General features: G+C 42.0%; 2 protein-coding genes across 12 annotated transcripts in view; one reads left to right on the forward strand and one right to left on the reverse strand.

The window, feature by feature from the left end:
* Positions 1-16,745, forward strand: part of CDPF1 (cysteine rich DPF motif domain containing 1) — a 143,680-nt gene that overhangs the window by 61,086 nt on the left and 65,849 nt on the right. For 2 of the 6 annotated variants that reach the window (XR_012242981.1, XR_012242982.1), the window contains exon 5: positions 4,925-5,017. The exons of the other annotated variants lie outside the window; for them this stretch is intronic. The gene's annotated coding sequence lies outside the window, so the exon portion shown is untranslated. The remainder of the gene's footprint in view (positions 1-4,924; positions 5,018-16,745) is intronic. 6 annotated transcript variants of the gene reach the window in all.
* The window catches only part of PPARA (peroxisome proliferator activated receptor alpha), a 127,799-nt gene that overhangs the window by 26,263 nt on the left and 84,791 nt on the right, over positions 1-16,745 (reverse strand). For all 6 annotated transcript variants that reach the window (XM_073621894.1, XM_073621897.1, XM_073621898.1 and 3 more), the window contains 3 exons: positions 16,329-16,583; positions 7,717-7,874; positions 4,327-4,465 (listed from right to left, as the gene is read on the reverse strand). In XM_073621894.1, the coding sequence (XP_073477995.1) occupies positions 4,327-4,465; positions 7,717-7,874; positions 16,329-16,557 (526 nt within the window). In that variant the 5' untranslated portion in view covers positions 16,558-16,583. The remainder of the gene's footprint in view (positions 1-4,326; positions 4,466-7,716; positions 7,875-16,328; positions 16,584-16,745) is intronic.

Consider the following 16,745-nt stretch of genomic DNA (forward strand, 5'->3'; position numbering starts at 1 on the left):
ACTCCGGGGAAAATGTCTGCCGTCTCAGCAGTGTGCGGGCTAGCGCCACTGAGAGAGCTTTGTTCTAAAGTAAGTACTTCATAATGAGCTAGTATGCAATGCATACTAGCTCATTGTGCCTTTGTCTTACAGGTTTTTTTTTTGTTTGTTTTTGGGGTTTACATGCGCTTTAACTTAACCCCTATGCCCAGTAAGAGATACGGTAAGTCACTACTAAAGCATTTACTGAATGCTGCCAGGGCCTGCATTCCTAGTATGTAGAAAAAACAATCTCTACCTACTATCACTCAATGGTTCACCAGGGTGAAGGACATCCAACACATGGAGCATTTGACTGCTGCCCTTAGAAGCAAAATAGAGGAGCACAACACACGATGGGACTTGTTTTACTATTCAGACAAATACTTATATAGTTTAAAATCTATCAATCACACACGTGCCACATCCATATAGATCATTTCAACAAAAACAAAGAAAGAAACCCACTAGGTCGGACTTTGAAGGCAGATTGGATCGACAATATTGATTAAAAATTATATTTTATTCATACATAAAAATGACATGTAAACATACAAAGTGTACACATTTAAAAAAAAGCATATGTCCAATATCAGTCAAAGAAGGCCAGAGAAGAGGAAGACACATATACCCAAATGAAGGTCAACAGTATGATATCAAAAGAATGCGTGAGCCCCTGTGTGTCTACATGTTTCGCTGGTTCGCTTCTTCAGGACACACATAGGGGAGTATAAAAACAGGTCTCACTGGTCCGGGCATGTGAAACTGCCTGCATAAAAATCTCCGGGCGAGCAAAAGAGCAGTGGGAATGGCCAAACCAATAATCCCAAATAATCATAGATAGTCAAATAATTGTACCTCTAGGGGCACGGAAAATCCTATGTGATAGACTTCATATCAAATAGTAGTCACACAGCTGCTCTGACATAAGTGGTCACAGCATATTTATAAGATCATTATAGCCTGGTTAGGACACAAGAGTTAGATTAAAGTTACACACTCAGCTCCAACCGCATTTACACCCAGGGGGCCAACACCTGCTTATGTGCACATATAATGTCCCCGGGAGCTGTCATCATGTCTCTTTTGCTCGCCCGGAGATTTTTATGCAGATATCATACTGTTGACTGTCATTTGGGTATATGCGACTTCCACTTCTCTGGCCATCCTTGGCTGATAGTGGACATATGCCTATTTAAATGTGTACACTTTGTATGTTTACATGTCGTTTTTATGTATGAATAACATATAATTTTTAATCAATATTGTTGATCCAATTTGCCTTCAAAGTCCGACCTAGTGGGTTTCTGTCTTCGTTTTTTTTTTTCAGACAAAATACTTATAGTTATCCTAACCTGCAAGCATTTTTTGCATTGGATTTGATTTGCGGATCCGTCACCCCCACCGTGGACCCCTGCCCCTTCCTCTACTTCTCCCTTTTTCTTTTTTTTCTCTCCTCTCTTTTCACATCTTTTCACCCTCCCCCCTCACACACCCCAGGGTGTCACTCTCACCATTAAAAATATTCCAAAATGTTTTCCGGTGTATGTTGATGCCATGGATATGATTGCTTGCAGCCCATGTGTACAGGTTCTGAACCTTGTACTCCACCTGAACTTTATTTCACAGGTTGCTATTTTAAAGTGTATGTATATGGGCCTTAATGAGGTCGAACACCTTTCATCTCCATGGTGGTTTTGATTGGGAAGTATGCCTTTATGGTGCTAGTGACTAATTTTTATTACTTTGCAATCTTACACTCTTGTTCTACGGTTTTCTAATTTTGTTTTGATGACTGTTCTTCATGGCCTATTTGTACCCATTCATATTATTGTGAACTTCGACGCATACCAATGAAGAATTAAAAAAAAAAAGTTCCACCACTCCGCACTTAAAAAATAAATAAATAAAAACAGTTTTATATTTCCCTATAAAAATGAAAAATCACCTGTTACAATAATCAACAAAATTCCTATTTATATAAACACCACCTGCTGCTGCAGTTGAATATAATAATAAATACAGTATTTCTTATGAAACAAAGTATTCACAGATTCATCCTGCAGTGCTATAAAAGTGTGCAATTTATTAATCCATACAGAGTGCTAGAGCTGCGCGATTAATCGTTAAAGAATCGAGATCGCAATTCTACCCCCTCCTGATCTTAAGGCCCCTTTCACACTGGAGCGGTTTTCAGGCGGTATTGCGCTAAAAATACCGCCTGAAAACTGCCCCTAAACAGCCTCCGCTGTTTGTTCAGTGTGAAAGCCCGAGTGCTTTCACACTGAAGCGGTGCACTCGCAGGACGGTAAAAAAAGTCCTGCGAGCCGCTTCTTTGGAGCGGGGAAGGAGCGGTGTATTCACCGCTCCTAAACCGCTCCTGCCCATTGAAATCAATGGGACAGTGCGGCTATACCGCGGTAATACCGCGGCTATAGCCGCGCTGTACGAGCGGATTTAACCCTTTTTCGGCCGCCAGCGGGGGTTAAAACCGAACCACTAGCGGCCGAATACCGCTGCAAGAACGACAGTACAGCAGCGCTAAAAATAGCGCTGTTGTACCGCCGACGCCCCCACCGCCCCAGTGTGAAAGGGGCCTAAGATTCAGTGCAGAGTTCTCTGCTCAAGCCAACAACAGCTGTCAAAAAACAAAACACAAAAAACAGGCAGCCTGCCCAGTTTCTCACAACATTGCTAAAGAGAAACATGGTATCATTTGGTTCTTTTAGATCAAAGGGATGACCTTCTGTCTATACAGTAAATGAGGTCAGTTTAACCACTTAAAGTGGAGTTTCACTCAAAAAAAAAAAAAAAAAAAAATTAGTAAAGTGCTTAAAAAAAATAAAAAAAAAAAACATTTGGAGAAAAAAATTTTTTTCACTCACCTCTAAATGCCTGTTGCTAGGGGGTCCCTCGTAGTCTGCCTCCTTCGGTGCCTGGGCTCCTGACATCACTTCCCTCAGCGCAGGAAGGGAGATCGCCTCTCCACCCTCCCTCTTGTCAATCATCTGGGACACGTGACCGGTCCCAGATGATTGCGGGGCCAGCGACGGCTCACGCATGCGCAGTGGGTGCCCGGCTGTAAAGCCACAGCCGGGCACCCACAGTTAAAATGCCGGCGCTGCCAAGCGGAGGGGGGGGGGGGAAGAGTGGGGCTTCGATCCCCCGCATCGCTGGACCCTGGGACAGGTAAGTGTCCGATTAAAAGTCAGCAGCTGCAGTATTTGTAGCTGCTGACTTTTAATTTTTTTTTTTTTTAATGGGAACCCCGCTTTAAAGACTAAAACTTTTTTAAAACTTGTTGCTTACAAGTTAAAAATCTGTATTTTTTGCTAGAAAATTACTTGGAACCCCCAAACATTATATTTTATTTTTTAGCAGAGACCCTAGAGAATAAAATGGTGGTTGTTGCAATATTTTATGTCACACTGTATTTGCACAGCGGTCTTTCAAATGCAATTTTTTTGGGAAGAAATACACTAACCGTAAAGTTAGCCCAATTTTTTTTGTATAATGTGAAAGATGATGTTACGCCACGAGAATAGTGAGAGAATTGTGATCTTTATTCCAAGCAAAAAAAAATCGCTGCGCAAATACTGTGTGACCTAGAAAGTTGCAACAATCGCCATGTTATTCCCTAGGGTCTTTGCTAAAAAAACATATATATATAATGTTTGGGGGTTCTGAGTAATTTTCTAGAAAAAAAAAAAAATGATGATTTTTACATGTAGGAGTGAAGTGCCAAAATTGGCCCGGATGGGAAGTGGTTAAGGCTTGACATGTTGGGTATCGATTTATGCAGCACAACCTTATTTTTTGTATTTCACAAACAATTGGGTAATATATTATCTGTGTACACTAGAATTACCTTCAATGTATTTTTTTTTTTTTTTAAAGTGGGGTTGATAAACCATTGTGTTAATGTCTTGTGACATGGAAAAAAAGGCAACTACCCCATTTTATTCTGCAGGGTCTCTGCTTTTAGAAAATATGGCGGGTTTAACTAATCTTCAAGCCTACCATTTGCATTTTAACATATACCAAAAATGCAAAAATGGCTCTGGGACTAAAATATTTAAACTTTAAAATTATTAGGGCAAATTGATCAGGGAACTGTGACAACCATGAGAAAATGGCTGGACTCAGTAGACCCGGGGTGAATGACAGCTCTGCATTGACCCATGGTTGCTATATAGGATCTTGAAAAGAAGGGTTCAAAGACACAGTCCATTGTAAAGAATGGTCATGCAGAAGAACCTGACACTTTCATATATAGAGGTCAATGTAAGAAACGTGCTGGAAGCTTACCATTATGGGACATTCCCACACTAAGGCACTTTTCGAACCGGCAATATTGGCACTTGTTCCGATTTTTCTTCTGGATTTTACAGAGCCGCTCACACCTGTCATAAACCAGTTTCAGGCGTATTGTTCTTCGGAAAAAGCCCTAAAAGAAGAATATATACATCTGTCTGTTCTTTATTCCAGTTATACCTGGAAGCCAGAGAGCTAAATAAACCACCAACTTCGTATAACCCTTGGGTTCTCCAAATAAATAATGAATGCAAAAAGAAGAGAGCGAGACCCCCTTGTAATGAATAAATGAGGGGGCAGATCCTGAAACCTGGATTCTTAGTTCCCACGATTGGAGTCCACTAGATATATATGAGGTTGGTGTTCAGTTTTTGGTGGACTGACCCTTTACAATGAAATAATCACAGACCATCAGCTATTCAAATGTACTAATTAGGAGAACAGACAGATTCCCAATATTTTCAATAAATTCTCCACTCAGGAACAGATTGTATTTTGCTTACAGCTGTGCTTTCTCTTGAACCAGTTGCAAGTTATCCCATATTTTCTGTGATGTCATTTACAAAATTGTTCTCCCACTGGCTCTTTGCAGACAGAAAAATGAAATCACCCAAAACAAAAAACAGTAAAGAAAACAGGAGTTCTGCCTGCACAATGGAAGATCTCCGAAGAACAGTGTTGAGAGGTAACCTCTACCCACCTGTATAGCAAATTCAACACAGCAAAACAGTTAAAATACCCTGCCAGGTTTCCAAATGTTAGAACTAATAAGTCCCCTGCAAAAAAAGAAGAATATACTCACCTCTCTCCTACCTGTCCTGCTGTTCCAGAGCTGCAGCCTTGGAAAAACTCTTTGGAATTTGTCACTTTTTGGGAGTGTCAGAGGCCTGTGTCCCCCACCCTGCACTTAGTTCCTTTCCTTCCACTCCTACATCACTGCTGAGTCCTGCATTGACATAGGGGGTTGACATAAGGAACCATTGTAGTGGGGACTGCAGTGCTGGAACGGAGCAGAGTTAAGAACATGAACCAGATGAGTATATACTGTCTTCTATAGGAGGGACCCTCTGGATTAAAATATTTTTTGGGGTATCTTTAAAATGTGACTGTCACTTTAAGTTACAATAATATCTGTAAATGCATATGCCAAGAAAACACACTACATTTTCCTTTGATGAGGATGTATTTCTGTATTATCACTGAGATTTAACTGGACAAACTAAGGGTAATAAGTGCATGTGGATTCCTGGAATCCATACCTTATTACACATTATATTGTACCCGGCAACCTCATCTGATAGTGACTATTTACAATGCTCAGTTAAATATTACATTACATATACAGCACAACAAGTGGCTGTTGCTGATTTTTAAACATGAAAGAGCATGATATGTGACATGTCGTGGGTAATTTTGTAAAGGAAAGAGTTCTGTGTATGCAGCCCTCTGGCAATTAAACAATAGTCACAGAGATCCTGCACTTTGTACCTCCATACTATCCTCATTGCTTTATTGCCCTTTAATTAAACCTGACAAAATCAAATTAAGGTCATATAGTTTTGTAACCTGACAAAAGACATGTCCATCAAGGTAAGCCTTGATAAAATTACCAAAATCTTATATCTTTAGAAACCTTAATCAAGAAGAAGGCACAAACTCTTTAAAAATCCTAACCGAATAAGCCTTAAAGTGGTTCTAAAGGCTGAAGTTTTTTACTTTCATGCATTTTATGCATGAACGTAAAACACCTTCTCTATGCATCACCAACTGGGTGGCTGGGGCCCCCCTTATACTTACCTGAGCCTGATCCAGTGATGTGCACAAGAGCAGCTGCTCGCCCAGCTCTCCCTCCTCCTTGGTTCAGATATAGCAGTGGCAGCCATTGGCTCCCGGTGCTGTCAATTTCAGCCAGTGAGGAGGAAGGGCTGAGCCCTGTTCTGTGTGTCAATGGACACAGAGCGGGGCTTAGGAGCAAGCATGCACGAGTGCCCCCATAGTAAGTGCTTACTATGGGGGCATCCGCAGGAGAGGAGGACCCCAGAGTGCCAGTGGGGGAACTAAGAAGGGGAGGATTGGGGCTACTCTGTGCTAAATCATTGTAACGGAGCAGATAAGCATGACATGTTTGTTATTTAAAAAAATAAATAAAAATCCTTTAGTATCACTTTAACCACTTAAGGACCGGGACCCTCTTTTTTAGATGTGTTGTTTACAAGGTAAAAACAGTTTTTTTGCTAGAAAATTACTTAGAACCCCCAAACATTATACATTTTTTTTTCTAACACCCTAGAGAATAAAATGGCAGTTGTTGCAATACTTTGTCACAGCGTATTTGCTCAGCGGTCTTACAAGTGCACTTTTTTGGGAAAAAAATACACTTTTTTGAATTAAAAAATAAGACAACAGTAAAGTTAGCCCAATTTTTTTTTTTATATTGTGAAAGATAATGTTAAGTCGAGTAAATTGATACCCAACAAGTCACGCTTCAAAATTGTGCCCGCTCGTGGAATGGCGACAAACTTTTACCCTTAAAAATCTCCATAGGTGATGTTTAAAAAATTCTACAGGTTGCATGTTTTGAGTTACAGAGGAGGTCTAGGGCTAGAATTATTGCTCTCTCTCTACTGATCGCGGCGATACCTCACATGTGTGGTTTGAACACCATTTTCATATGCGGGCGCTACTCACGAATGGGTTCGCTTCTGCACGCAAGCTCGGCGGGACGGGGCGCGTTTAAAAAAAAATGTTTTTTTCCTTATTTATTTTACCTTTTATTTTTGAACTGTTTTTAAAAAAAAAAATTAAAAATGGTGTCACTTTTATTCCTATTACAAGGAATGTAAGGAAAAAAAATCATTTAAAAAAAAAAAAAAGGCCTTTTAGGAGCTATGGGTGGAAGGATCCACGGGAAGGATCCGATCGCCTCCGCCACTGCTGACGGCTACAGTAAGTGGCGGAGGACAGCGGCGGGAGGGTGGGTGCCCCTTTCCCGCCGCCGATAAAAGTGATTTTGCGGCGAATCCGCCGCAGAGACCACTTTTATCTTGTAGCGGACCGCCGGCCAAATACGAGGATACTGGAGTTATGGCAGCTAGCTGCTGACATAACAATGATATCCGTCCTCAAAGTAAGGACGTCTATCGGCGTCCAGTGGTCTGGAAGTGGTTAAAATCCAAGCTGACATTTTTTTTTCTTTTAAAGAGGATCCCTTTAAAAAATAAATTAATAAAACACACAATGGTGCTGCAAGCTGCAATACTCAAGTCCTCTCAGGAGTTGTCCCCCGCAGTCATTTTTTTTTTCTTTTAGATGTCCTCAGTCTTCCAGGCTAAATGATGCCAAGTGTATTGCTTATCCAAGACACACACACTTTTTTTTACATACCTTGCAGCCCTCGCAGGCGTGCACTCCATAGTGAAATCCTGATGCCTTATCTCCACACACCCGACATTCGATGTTTAGAGATTTGCTTGGGTCTTCTGTGCCACTCAGTGCTGCTGGGAAGGTGATAGAAGATGGGCTGGACGCTGGCGAGAGGGTATCTGCAACAAAACGAAGGGGTAAGGGAGAATTTAATGCATTGTATGAAAAACCTCTGATAATCTTTTATTGCAATTTTGCATTTTTCTTTTGAGAAGATCCCTGGTCTGCACAAACAAGATTTCTATTAATTCCGCTGTAGAAATTATCTGCAAATAAAAGCTATTGAAAGCTGAAGTTTAATCTGCTTACAGTTGGCCTTCTCTGATCTTCCCCCTCATCAACATACTAATTCAATTTTTAAATAAAACCTTTTCTTTACAAACTTTATTTTAGTCCCTGTGAGGTCAGCACTAGATCTCTGTACTTCTCTATTCAATGCAGACATACCATGGCTGGTGGGAGGGGGTGGCAGGATTCTGTACAAAGCTTCCTAAAAGCATCACAGCGCCCAGCCTCAGTACTCCTCTAAAGCGCCCTTAGCCTTGATGCAAGCAGTGGGTTGGCTTTTGGGAGCAGTTATGCAGATATCAAAATGCCTTAATGGATGGATAACAGTTTGGAGGAATGGGCATTCTTATGCCCCATACACACGATCAGAAATTCCGTCAGAAAAAACTCGGATGGTTTTTCTGACGGAATTCCGCTCAAGCTTGCCTTGCATACACGCGGTCACACAAAAGTTCTCTGAACTTTCAACCGTCAAGAACGCGATGACGTACAACACTACGACGAGCCAAGAAAATGAAGTTCAATGCTTCCGAGCATGCGTTGAATTGTTTCCGAGCATGCGTGATTTTTTGCGCGTCCGAATTGCATACAGACGAACGCATTTTTGGATAGGAACTTTTTCCGACCGAAAAATAGAGAACATGCTCTCAATATTTTGCTGGCTGGAATTCTGCCAGCAAAAGTCCGATGGAGCATACACACGGTCGGAATTTCTGACCAAAAGCTCACATCCGACTTTTTGCTGGCAGAATTTCTGATCGTGTGTATGGGGCAAAAGGCATTTATTTATTAGGGGTGGGCCAGGGACAGTCAGCCTGGGAGAAAAGAGCAAGGGGACAGACAGAAATAAAGACCTAACAGAGGTTCTAATTCTTCCACACTTCTCATAAAAAATAAAAATAAAATGCCTTTAGATATACTTTAAAGCAGAACTTTACTCTCTCAATCAACATTACCTATTTTTAATCCTTGAAGTGGTTCTAAAGGCAGAAGGTTTTTTAGTGTAATGCATTCTATTTATTAAGCTAAAAAAAGCTTCTGTATTCAGCAGCCCCCCTAATACTTACCTGAGCCCCATCTCGATCCAGGGATGTTGCACATGAGACTCAGCTGCCAGGGACTCTCCCTCTTGATTGGCTGAAACAGACAGCGGGCGACATTGGCTTCTGCTCCTGTCAAAGTCAGTGAGCCAATGAGGAGATAGAGGGGCGGGGTCAAGCCGCAGCTCCTTGTTTGAATGGACACACGGAGCTGTGGCTCAGCTCAGGTGCCCCCATAGCAAGCTGCTTGCTGTGGGGGCAGGAGGGAGGGGCCAGGAGCGCCAGCGAGGGACCCAAGGATTGAGGTTCCGCTGTGCAAAACGAATGCACAGAGCAGGTAAGTATGATTGGTTGTGAAGGTTGTGATAATGCTGAGATACACGATTGTCCTGCATTCACCAGATGGCACAATATCGATTTTTGTAGACCTTTTTTTGGAATCAAGTTATGGTGTAAAAGAGAGAATTTGGGCGCTTTAGGAAGTATTCCGTCTGTAAAATTTTAGTGATTTCATGAACCCAGGTCCAGAAATCAAGAGATGGACAAATTGTTTTTTTTTTGTTTTTGTTTCCCAGTACATTTTAGTTAGTAAATCCTAAAATGTAAAAAAGAAAAAAAAATGTGTGCTTAGATTGGAGGTGTACAAACAGTTTACTAGTTCTGAGTCACTGCAGAGATCTCATCAATGGCAATGCTGTAATCCATACCACAGTTTATTCTATGGGTCACCTTCCCCTACCAATAACACATGAAGAATTATTCCCACAAATTCCTAAGCCTTCTTGTTCTTCCAGAGAACTCTCTCAATTTCCGGTTAGTCACCAAATTCTGCCCTGACTTATGGCCAATTCAGCGTTGACTCACGGTGGTCAGTACGTACGTTGCTGTTAACTGGATAAGTCGGCGCTAAGTAAAACAAATGACGCATGCAATACGTTGGTAAAATAGAAACACCAACTCTATGCAAAGGTGAAACAGGTCACAGTTTGATTCTTAACTGGGTCTTTAACTGTTGTCAGATGGTTCCCAGGAGCCCAGTAGGAAGATCTCCTTTGGCCACGTACGTTGCCAGTCATATGGGCTGATTTACGAAATGTTTGCGCCATGAGTTGAGGCGCAATGCACATTTTCATATTTACGAAACGTTTGCGCTGGTAACAGAGCACTAATCCCCATTTACTATAGCGATCTCAGTGCACGTGAGAATGAAATCTGAGTGCCACTATTGACATGGTGCACAGCATCTTCAATTCAATATTAACAGAAGATGGAGGTGCCAATATTATGGGGGTGATGTGAGGAAGTATAGAAAAAACTGCCCAAGTAACAAATATGCCCAAAATAGAATGAGAAAGTAACTTATTCTGAGCAAGCCTGCTGTGCCTGCAAGTACATTTAGAACTGCGTGAGAACAATTTAAGCACTGCGCATGCGCCAGCAGCTCTTGCACTCATTCAAATGTTTGTTCACTGCGCGGCCAAAACCTTAGTAAATGTGAAGCAACGCAAATGCAATTGTGTGGGTTGAACGGGCACAACTCTAAACTTGACAATTTTTTGATTACGCTGGTTCACCTTTATGTATTTTTTTAAGGAGATTTGCACACAGGTCATGTTAGCATGTTACGTTGCTTACATGTGACATGCACCTTGTTAAAATTATGTAAAAAGACTCTCGATCCTCTAGCTCCTCCTAAAAGGGCATTTAACCATCTCCCTCTAATTTATATAATTTCCTTGGGCTAGCTTTTGATCGTAAAGGGGAACTCCATACTCCATTCTCCAATGCTCTTGTCTGCTCCCTCTAATACATAAGATTTCCTTGGGCTAGCTTTTGCTTTTAAAAGGGGAACTCCACTCCATTCTCAAAAGGCTGTGAGATGCCTTCACCAATCCAAACCACATCTTTTTTCAGAGCATACAACAGGGACAGCTAGGAAAGGGATGAGAAGAGCGATCGCCCAACCCCCTCCTGAACCATACAAGGCCACATGCACTCAACATAGCTGGATGCTTTTGGGGCATGTTGGGCTCAGCCCAATACCAACCACAAAGCACCTTGTACCCACTAGTTTAAAGGGGCTTTCCACATTCCGTAAAGCCCCGTCTGCAGCCACCACAACCCCAGCCTAGGGTTGTGTGGAAGAGGCCCTTGTCCCCCTGAATATGGGAACAAGGTGGTTGACTTTTGGGGTGGCAGAGTCCCTCCTGCCCCCAAGCATCCACCCCCCTTTTATGGGCTGGCTTGTTGTGTGTTTGGCCAGGGGTTTGTTAGTGTGTGGGAGGGGCACAGTATTTATTTTGGGGTGGTATTTTTCACGTGGGGGGTTCTCATTTTAAGCCTTTGCAGACCCAAATGGCCTTGTATGTATTGGGGGTGCAGGCTATTTTTGGTTTTGTGTTAAAATCTTGCAGCTGCAATGTCGATTTGTACATTTTCTCTAAAGCCGTGGATCTTTGAAGCAGCATTTTGGATACATGCTACAGATGCACCACTTCACAGGCAGAGTAAACCCCCCCCCCCAAGTTACTAGCTTTAGGGCTAGTTCACTCCATAGAAATGCAGTCCAGATGCTTTTCTGCATGTGCGCTTTTGATGCGTTCCAGTGAGTTTATGATACATTTTTGTTGCGCTTTTAATGCAGTCCAGTACAGTTTTTTTTTGTGTGTGTGAACAGCACTTGGATGTTTCTGGGCATGCTCAGAGAGTGTGTTTTTTGGGTTAGTAATTTAAGGACACATTTAACAGGTGTACCCATTTTGACGTTCAGTCTCTACACTCCATGTTCTCCCAGTTTTATTAAATCAAGCCCACTGTCCTTCTATAAATCAAACTGTCTGATGTGCAAAGTGCACAGATAATTCACGCAGTGTCCTTATGTAATTAAATTGATGAAAAGAGCGTGTCAGTCCATTTTGTGAATATTGGAAACGGTTAAATAAACGGTCTCTCCACACTCATCCACCTCTGTGTATATACTCAAAATCCTCGTGCTCCCTCCACTGGTTGTGCCCTCACCTTATAGGCTATATAAATACACCTTTGTGAATAATCAATCCTCTGGGGTTCTCTTTCTGATATTCCTCCTCCTTATAAACTGCCCACAAGCTCAGGTCAGATCGATCACCTTTTAGTAGAATGCCTCCTTATTGCTGCCCATGAACTCCAGTCTCATTGGCCACATACAAAGCAATCAGATCTTGCAATAGTGAGTCTCAGTGGCTTGACACTTGTGTGGAGAACTTTTTGCACATTGGACTTCAAAGTATTAATTTATAATTGTATATACCTTTCCACCTTATATCCTTAGTGGATACTATTATGATTTATTTTAGCGCTGCACTAATTTTGATATATCTTGTTTAGTCACATTATTAGAAGGTGTGGGTAGTGACGGCGGCTTCTGTGGATTAGCATAACAGCTCACAAGGTTTTTACATATTCATGATCCATTACTATGTTCTGCACCTCTTAGCTGATTCTCTCAAGCAACGTGTAGAGAATTCATTCTGCTCAACCGCTCGATACTGTATTAGAGGTTTGGGGGTGATCCTACCTCTGGGTCTGTTAGCAGTAAAGACCCAAATGAGCCTCCAATGCACACAGATAGGTCACCTTAGTGGCATCACAATCATATAAAATTTGCTGAAATCCTAAAAAACCTGCTCAGTTTGTTACAGCACATTCTACTCCACGATTACTTAAAATCTCTTTACGCAAGGGTCTAATCCTATCCCACCAGACTTCTTAGAGAATCATCTTCACTGGTCCTGACAAGAAAAGTTCTGGCTCACGTCACTGTCCTCCTACAAAACTACCTCTTGTTTTTCCTTCTGCTTGACTTTACTCTCCATAATGCTTTATATTTGATAATTTCCCTTCTCTTCCACTCTTCGTTTCTGTTAACAGTTGGGAGCTCCAGTCTGATTTAAAAATTAAAAGTCAGCAGCTACAAAAACTGTAGTTGCTGACTAACTATATACTCATTTGTCCCAGGATCCAGCGATGTGCTCACCCGAGCCCTTTGTGCCACCAGTCTTCAGTCCCTGGCGGCGGAATCTTATCTGTGGGAACCCGGCTGTGACAGCTTGCGGCTTTACAGCTGAATGCCCAATGTGCATGTGCGAGTGCGCGGTGTGAATGGTCCTGCAGTCTTCTGGGACCTGTGACATGTCCCAGAGGACTGCGGGGATGGAAAGGGGGGAGTGTAGGAAAACTTCCGCTCAGATCACGATCTTAACCGGGAGTGGGTACCTGTCAAAACCAGGTACCTGCCCCCCCCCCAAAAAAAAGTGCCATTTGTTGATGAGGAGTGGGGGAGGAAGCCTTAAAGCAGAAGTTCCCCTTTTGGGTGAAGCTCTGCTTTAACTATAAGAGGTGCAGAATTATACCTTTTGATTTGCATAGATTTGTTTTTGTTTTTTTATATAAGGGTGGTATTTCTCCTTTTGTTTTTACACCTTTTATTTGTGTCCTGTTAGCACTGTGGCTTTGACTTATCTGTACCTCTGGTTACCTTTAAAGTGGACCTACTATCAAATGTTCACATAAATCTATATTAAGAATTTTCCTGAAATATGTACCCTTCCTTAGGAAAACACTGTTTCAGGCTCCCTCCAAAGACACATGTGAAGGGAGGCTAAATTTTAGGTCACATTACCTCTGCTGAAGTCATCTATTCTAAACTTGTATCCCTTCATCATAGATCACATGACCAAGTGCCCAGGCCTTCAAACTTGTGGCAAGCACTTAAAGGAACTCAGATCCTATTTTTTTTTTTTTACAGGAAAGGGATGCATTTTAGCCCTTCTAGCAGCAGCCAGTCTTGGCTCCATAATCTACTTTGATGAGAAGCTATCCTGTCCATAATGACCCGTACACACGATCCGAAAATCAGACGAAAAATACCGCTTTTGATGCGATCATACAATAATCGGATCGTTATTCAGAGCTTTCAAGAGCCGATCACGACAGTTTATCTGATATTATTCGATCGGACAAGCACGAAAATTTTCCTCGTACGATACCAGATCGTATGATTTTCGCTTAGTCAGTACAGTTGTCGTCCGAAAATACAATACAAATACGCTACAACACGACATCACTTCTGATTTTTTTTCTGTCATATGAGAATTTGTGACTTTAGTAACCAATTCAATTATTACTTGCGACTAGTAAAGGAAAAAAGTTGGACGATCTGTCGTCCGATTTTCGGATCGTGTGTACGGGGCATTGGACAGTGACGGACAAGAGCGATAGACAGACAGAATTCAATTAACTTTCCTTGTGGTGTATGTGAAAACCTCCACAACCCACATCCAGCATAAGTGGGCCTTTAAGTCCCAGAGGGCACAGATGCAGCTGTGCAGTCCTAAAACCTGCCCTTGCCACTGTATCCAAATCTCTCACACTAGGATGTATGAGAAATCATGAGTAGCCAAATTGAGGATGTAGTTGCACTATATAGTTACATAGTAGGTGAGGTTGAAAAAAGACACAAGTCCAACCTATTTGCGTGATTATATGTCAGTATTACATTGTATATCCCTGTATGTTGTGGTCGTTCAGGTGCTTATCTAATAGTTTCTTGAACCTATCAATGCTCCCCACTAAGACCACCGCCTGTGCAGAGGAATTCTACATCCTTGCCGCTCTTACAGTAAAGAACCCTCTACATAGTTTAAAGTTAAACCTCTTTTCTTCTAATTTTAATGAGTGGCCACGAGTCTTGTTAAACTCCCTTCCGCAAAAAAAAGTTTTATCCCTATTGTGGGGTCACCAGTATGGTATTTGTATATTGAAATCATATCCCCTCTCAAGCGTCTCTTCTCCAGAGAGAATAAGTTCAGTGCTCGCAACCTTTCCTCATAACTAATATCCTCCAGACCCTTTATTAGCTTTTTTGCCCTTCTTTGTACTTGCTCCATTTCCAGTACATCCTTCCTGAGGACTGGTGCCCAGAACTGGAGAGCATACTCTAGGTGCGGCCAGATCAGAGTCTTGTAGAGTGGGAGAATTATCGTTTTATCTCTGGAATTAATCCCCTTTTTAATGCATGCCAATATTCGGTTTGCTTTGTTAGCAGCAGCTTGGCATTGCATGCCATTGCTGAGCCTATCATCTACTAGGACCCCCAGGTCCTTTTCCGTCCTAGATTCCTCCAGAGGTTCTCCCCCAGTGTATAGATTGCATTCATATTTTTGCCACCCAAATGCATTATTTTACATTTTTCTACATTGAACCTCATTTCCCATGTAGTTGCCCACCTCATTAATTTATTCAGATCTTTTTGCAAGGTTTCCACATCCTGCGGAGAAGTTATTGCCCTGCTTAGCTTAGTATTGTCCGCAAAATACAGAGATTGAACTGTTTACCCCATCCTCCAAGCCATTTATGAACAAATTAAACAGGATTGGTCCCAGCACAGAACTCTGGGGGACCCCACTACCGACCCCTGACCTTTCTGAGTACTCCCCATTTATCACCACCCTCTGAACTCACCCTTGTAGCCAGTTTTCAATCCATGTACTCACCCTATGGTCCATGCCAATGGACCTTACTTTGTACAGTAAATGTTTATGGGGAACTGTGACAATTGCTTTTGCAAAATCCAGATACACCACGTCTACGGGCCTTCCTTTATCTAGATGGCAACTCACCTCCTCATAGAAGGTTAAGAGATTGGTTTGGCAAGAACGATTCTTCATGAATCCATGCTGATTACTGCTAAAGATACCATTCTCATTATTAAAATCTTGTATATAGTCTCTTATCATCCCCTCCAAGGGTTTACATACTATTGATGTTAGGCTAACTGGTCTGTAATTTCCAGGGATGTATTTTGGGCCCTTTTTAAATATTGGTGCTACACTGGCTTTTCTCCAATCAGCTGGTACCATTCCAGTTAGTAGACTGTCAGTAAAAATTAGGAACAATGGTCTTGCAATTACTTTACTGAGTTCCCTAAGTACCCTCGGGTACAAGCCATCTGGTCCCGGTTATTTATTAATGTTAAGTTTCCCAAGTCTAATTTTTATTCTGTCCTCTGTTAAACATGGAGGTGCTTCCTGTGATGTGTCATGAGGATAAAAACTGCCGTTTTGGTTACTGAAGCCCCTCTATTTCCCTTATGAAGACTGAGGAGAAGAATAAATTCAATACCTTCGCCATCTCCCCATCCTTTGTAACCAGATGTCCTCCCTCATTCACACTAGTTCCCAGACATGCCTGCTCCCTCACACTTACCCGTCTGGTCTGTGCTAATAGACCCATTGGATCCGGGGCTGTTTCCCAGATACTGGTACTCTGCCACACCGAATGAGTTGGAACCGTCATCCCCGATATTCTGAGAGATATCCTGGATGTCCCCCAAGTCTGTGAAGAACTCCTTAGGCAGCGGGCTCCCAAGATCATCATCCTCCAAGGGAACAATGGAGCAAAACTCCACATCTGGGTCTACCTTGATGGTGGACATGGTAGATGGTGTCTGTAACCATTACACTGTGGATAAATAAACACATAGTTATTTTTCCAAAAAACAGTGATTCAAGATCAGTTAAATATTCCAAATCAACATACAAGGACCGACACTATATGGGCAAAAGTTTATGGGCACTTGACCCTCACACCTATCTACTGTATATGGCCAAAAGTATGTGGACA

The sequence above is a fragment of the Aquarana catesbeiana genome, linkage group LG03 (genome assembly GCF_042186555.1).
Source record: "Aquarana catesbeiana isolate 2022-GZ linkage group LG03, ASM4218655v1, whole genome shotgun sequence".
Lineage (NCBI taxonomy): Eukaryota > Metazoa > Chordata > Amphibia > Anura > Ranidae > Aquarana > Aquarana catesbeiana.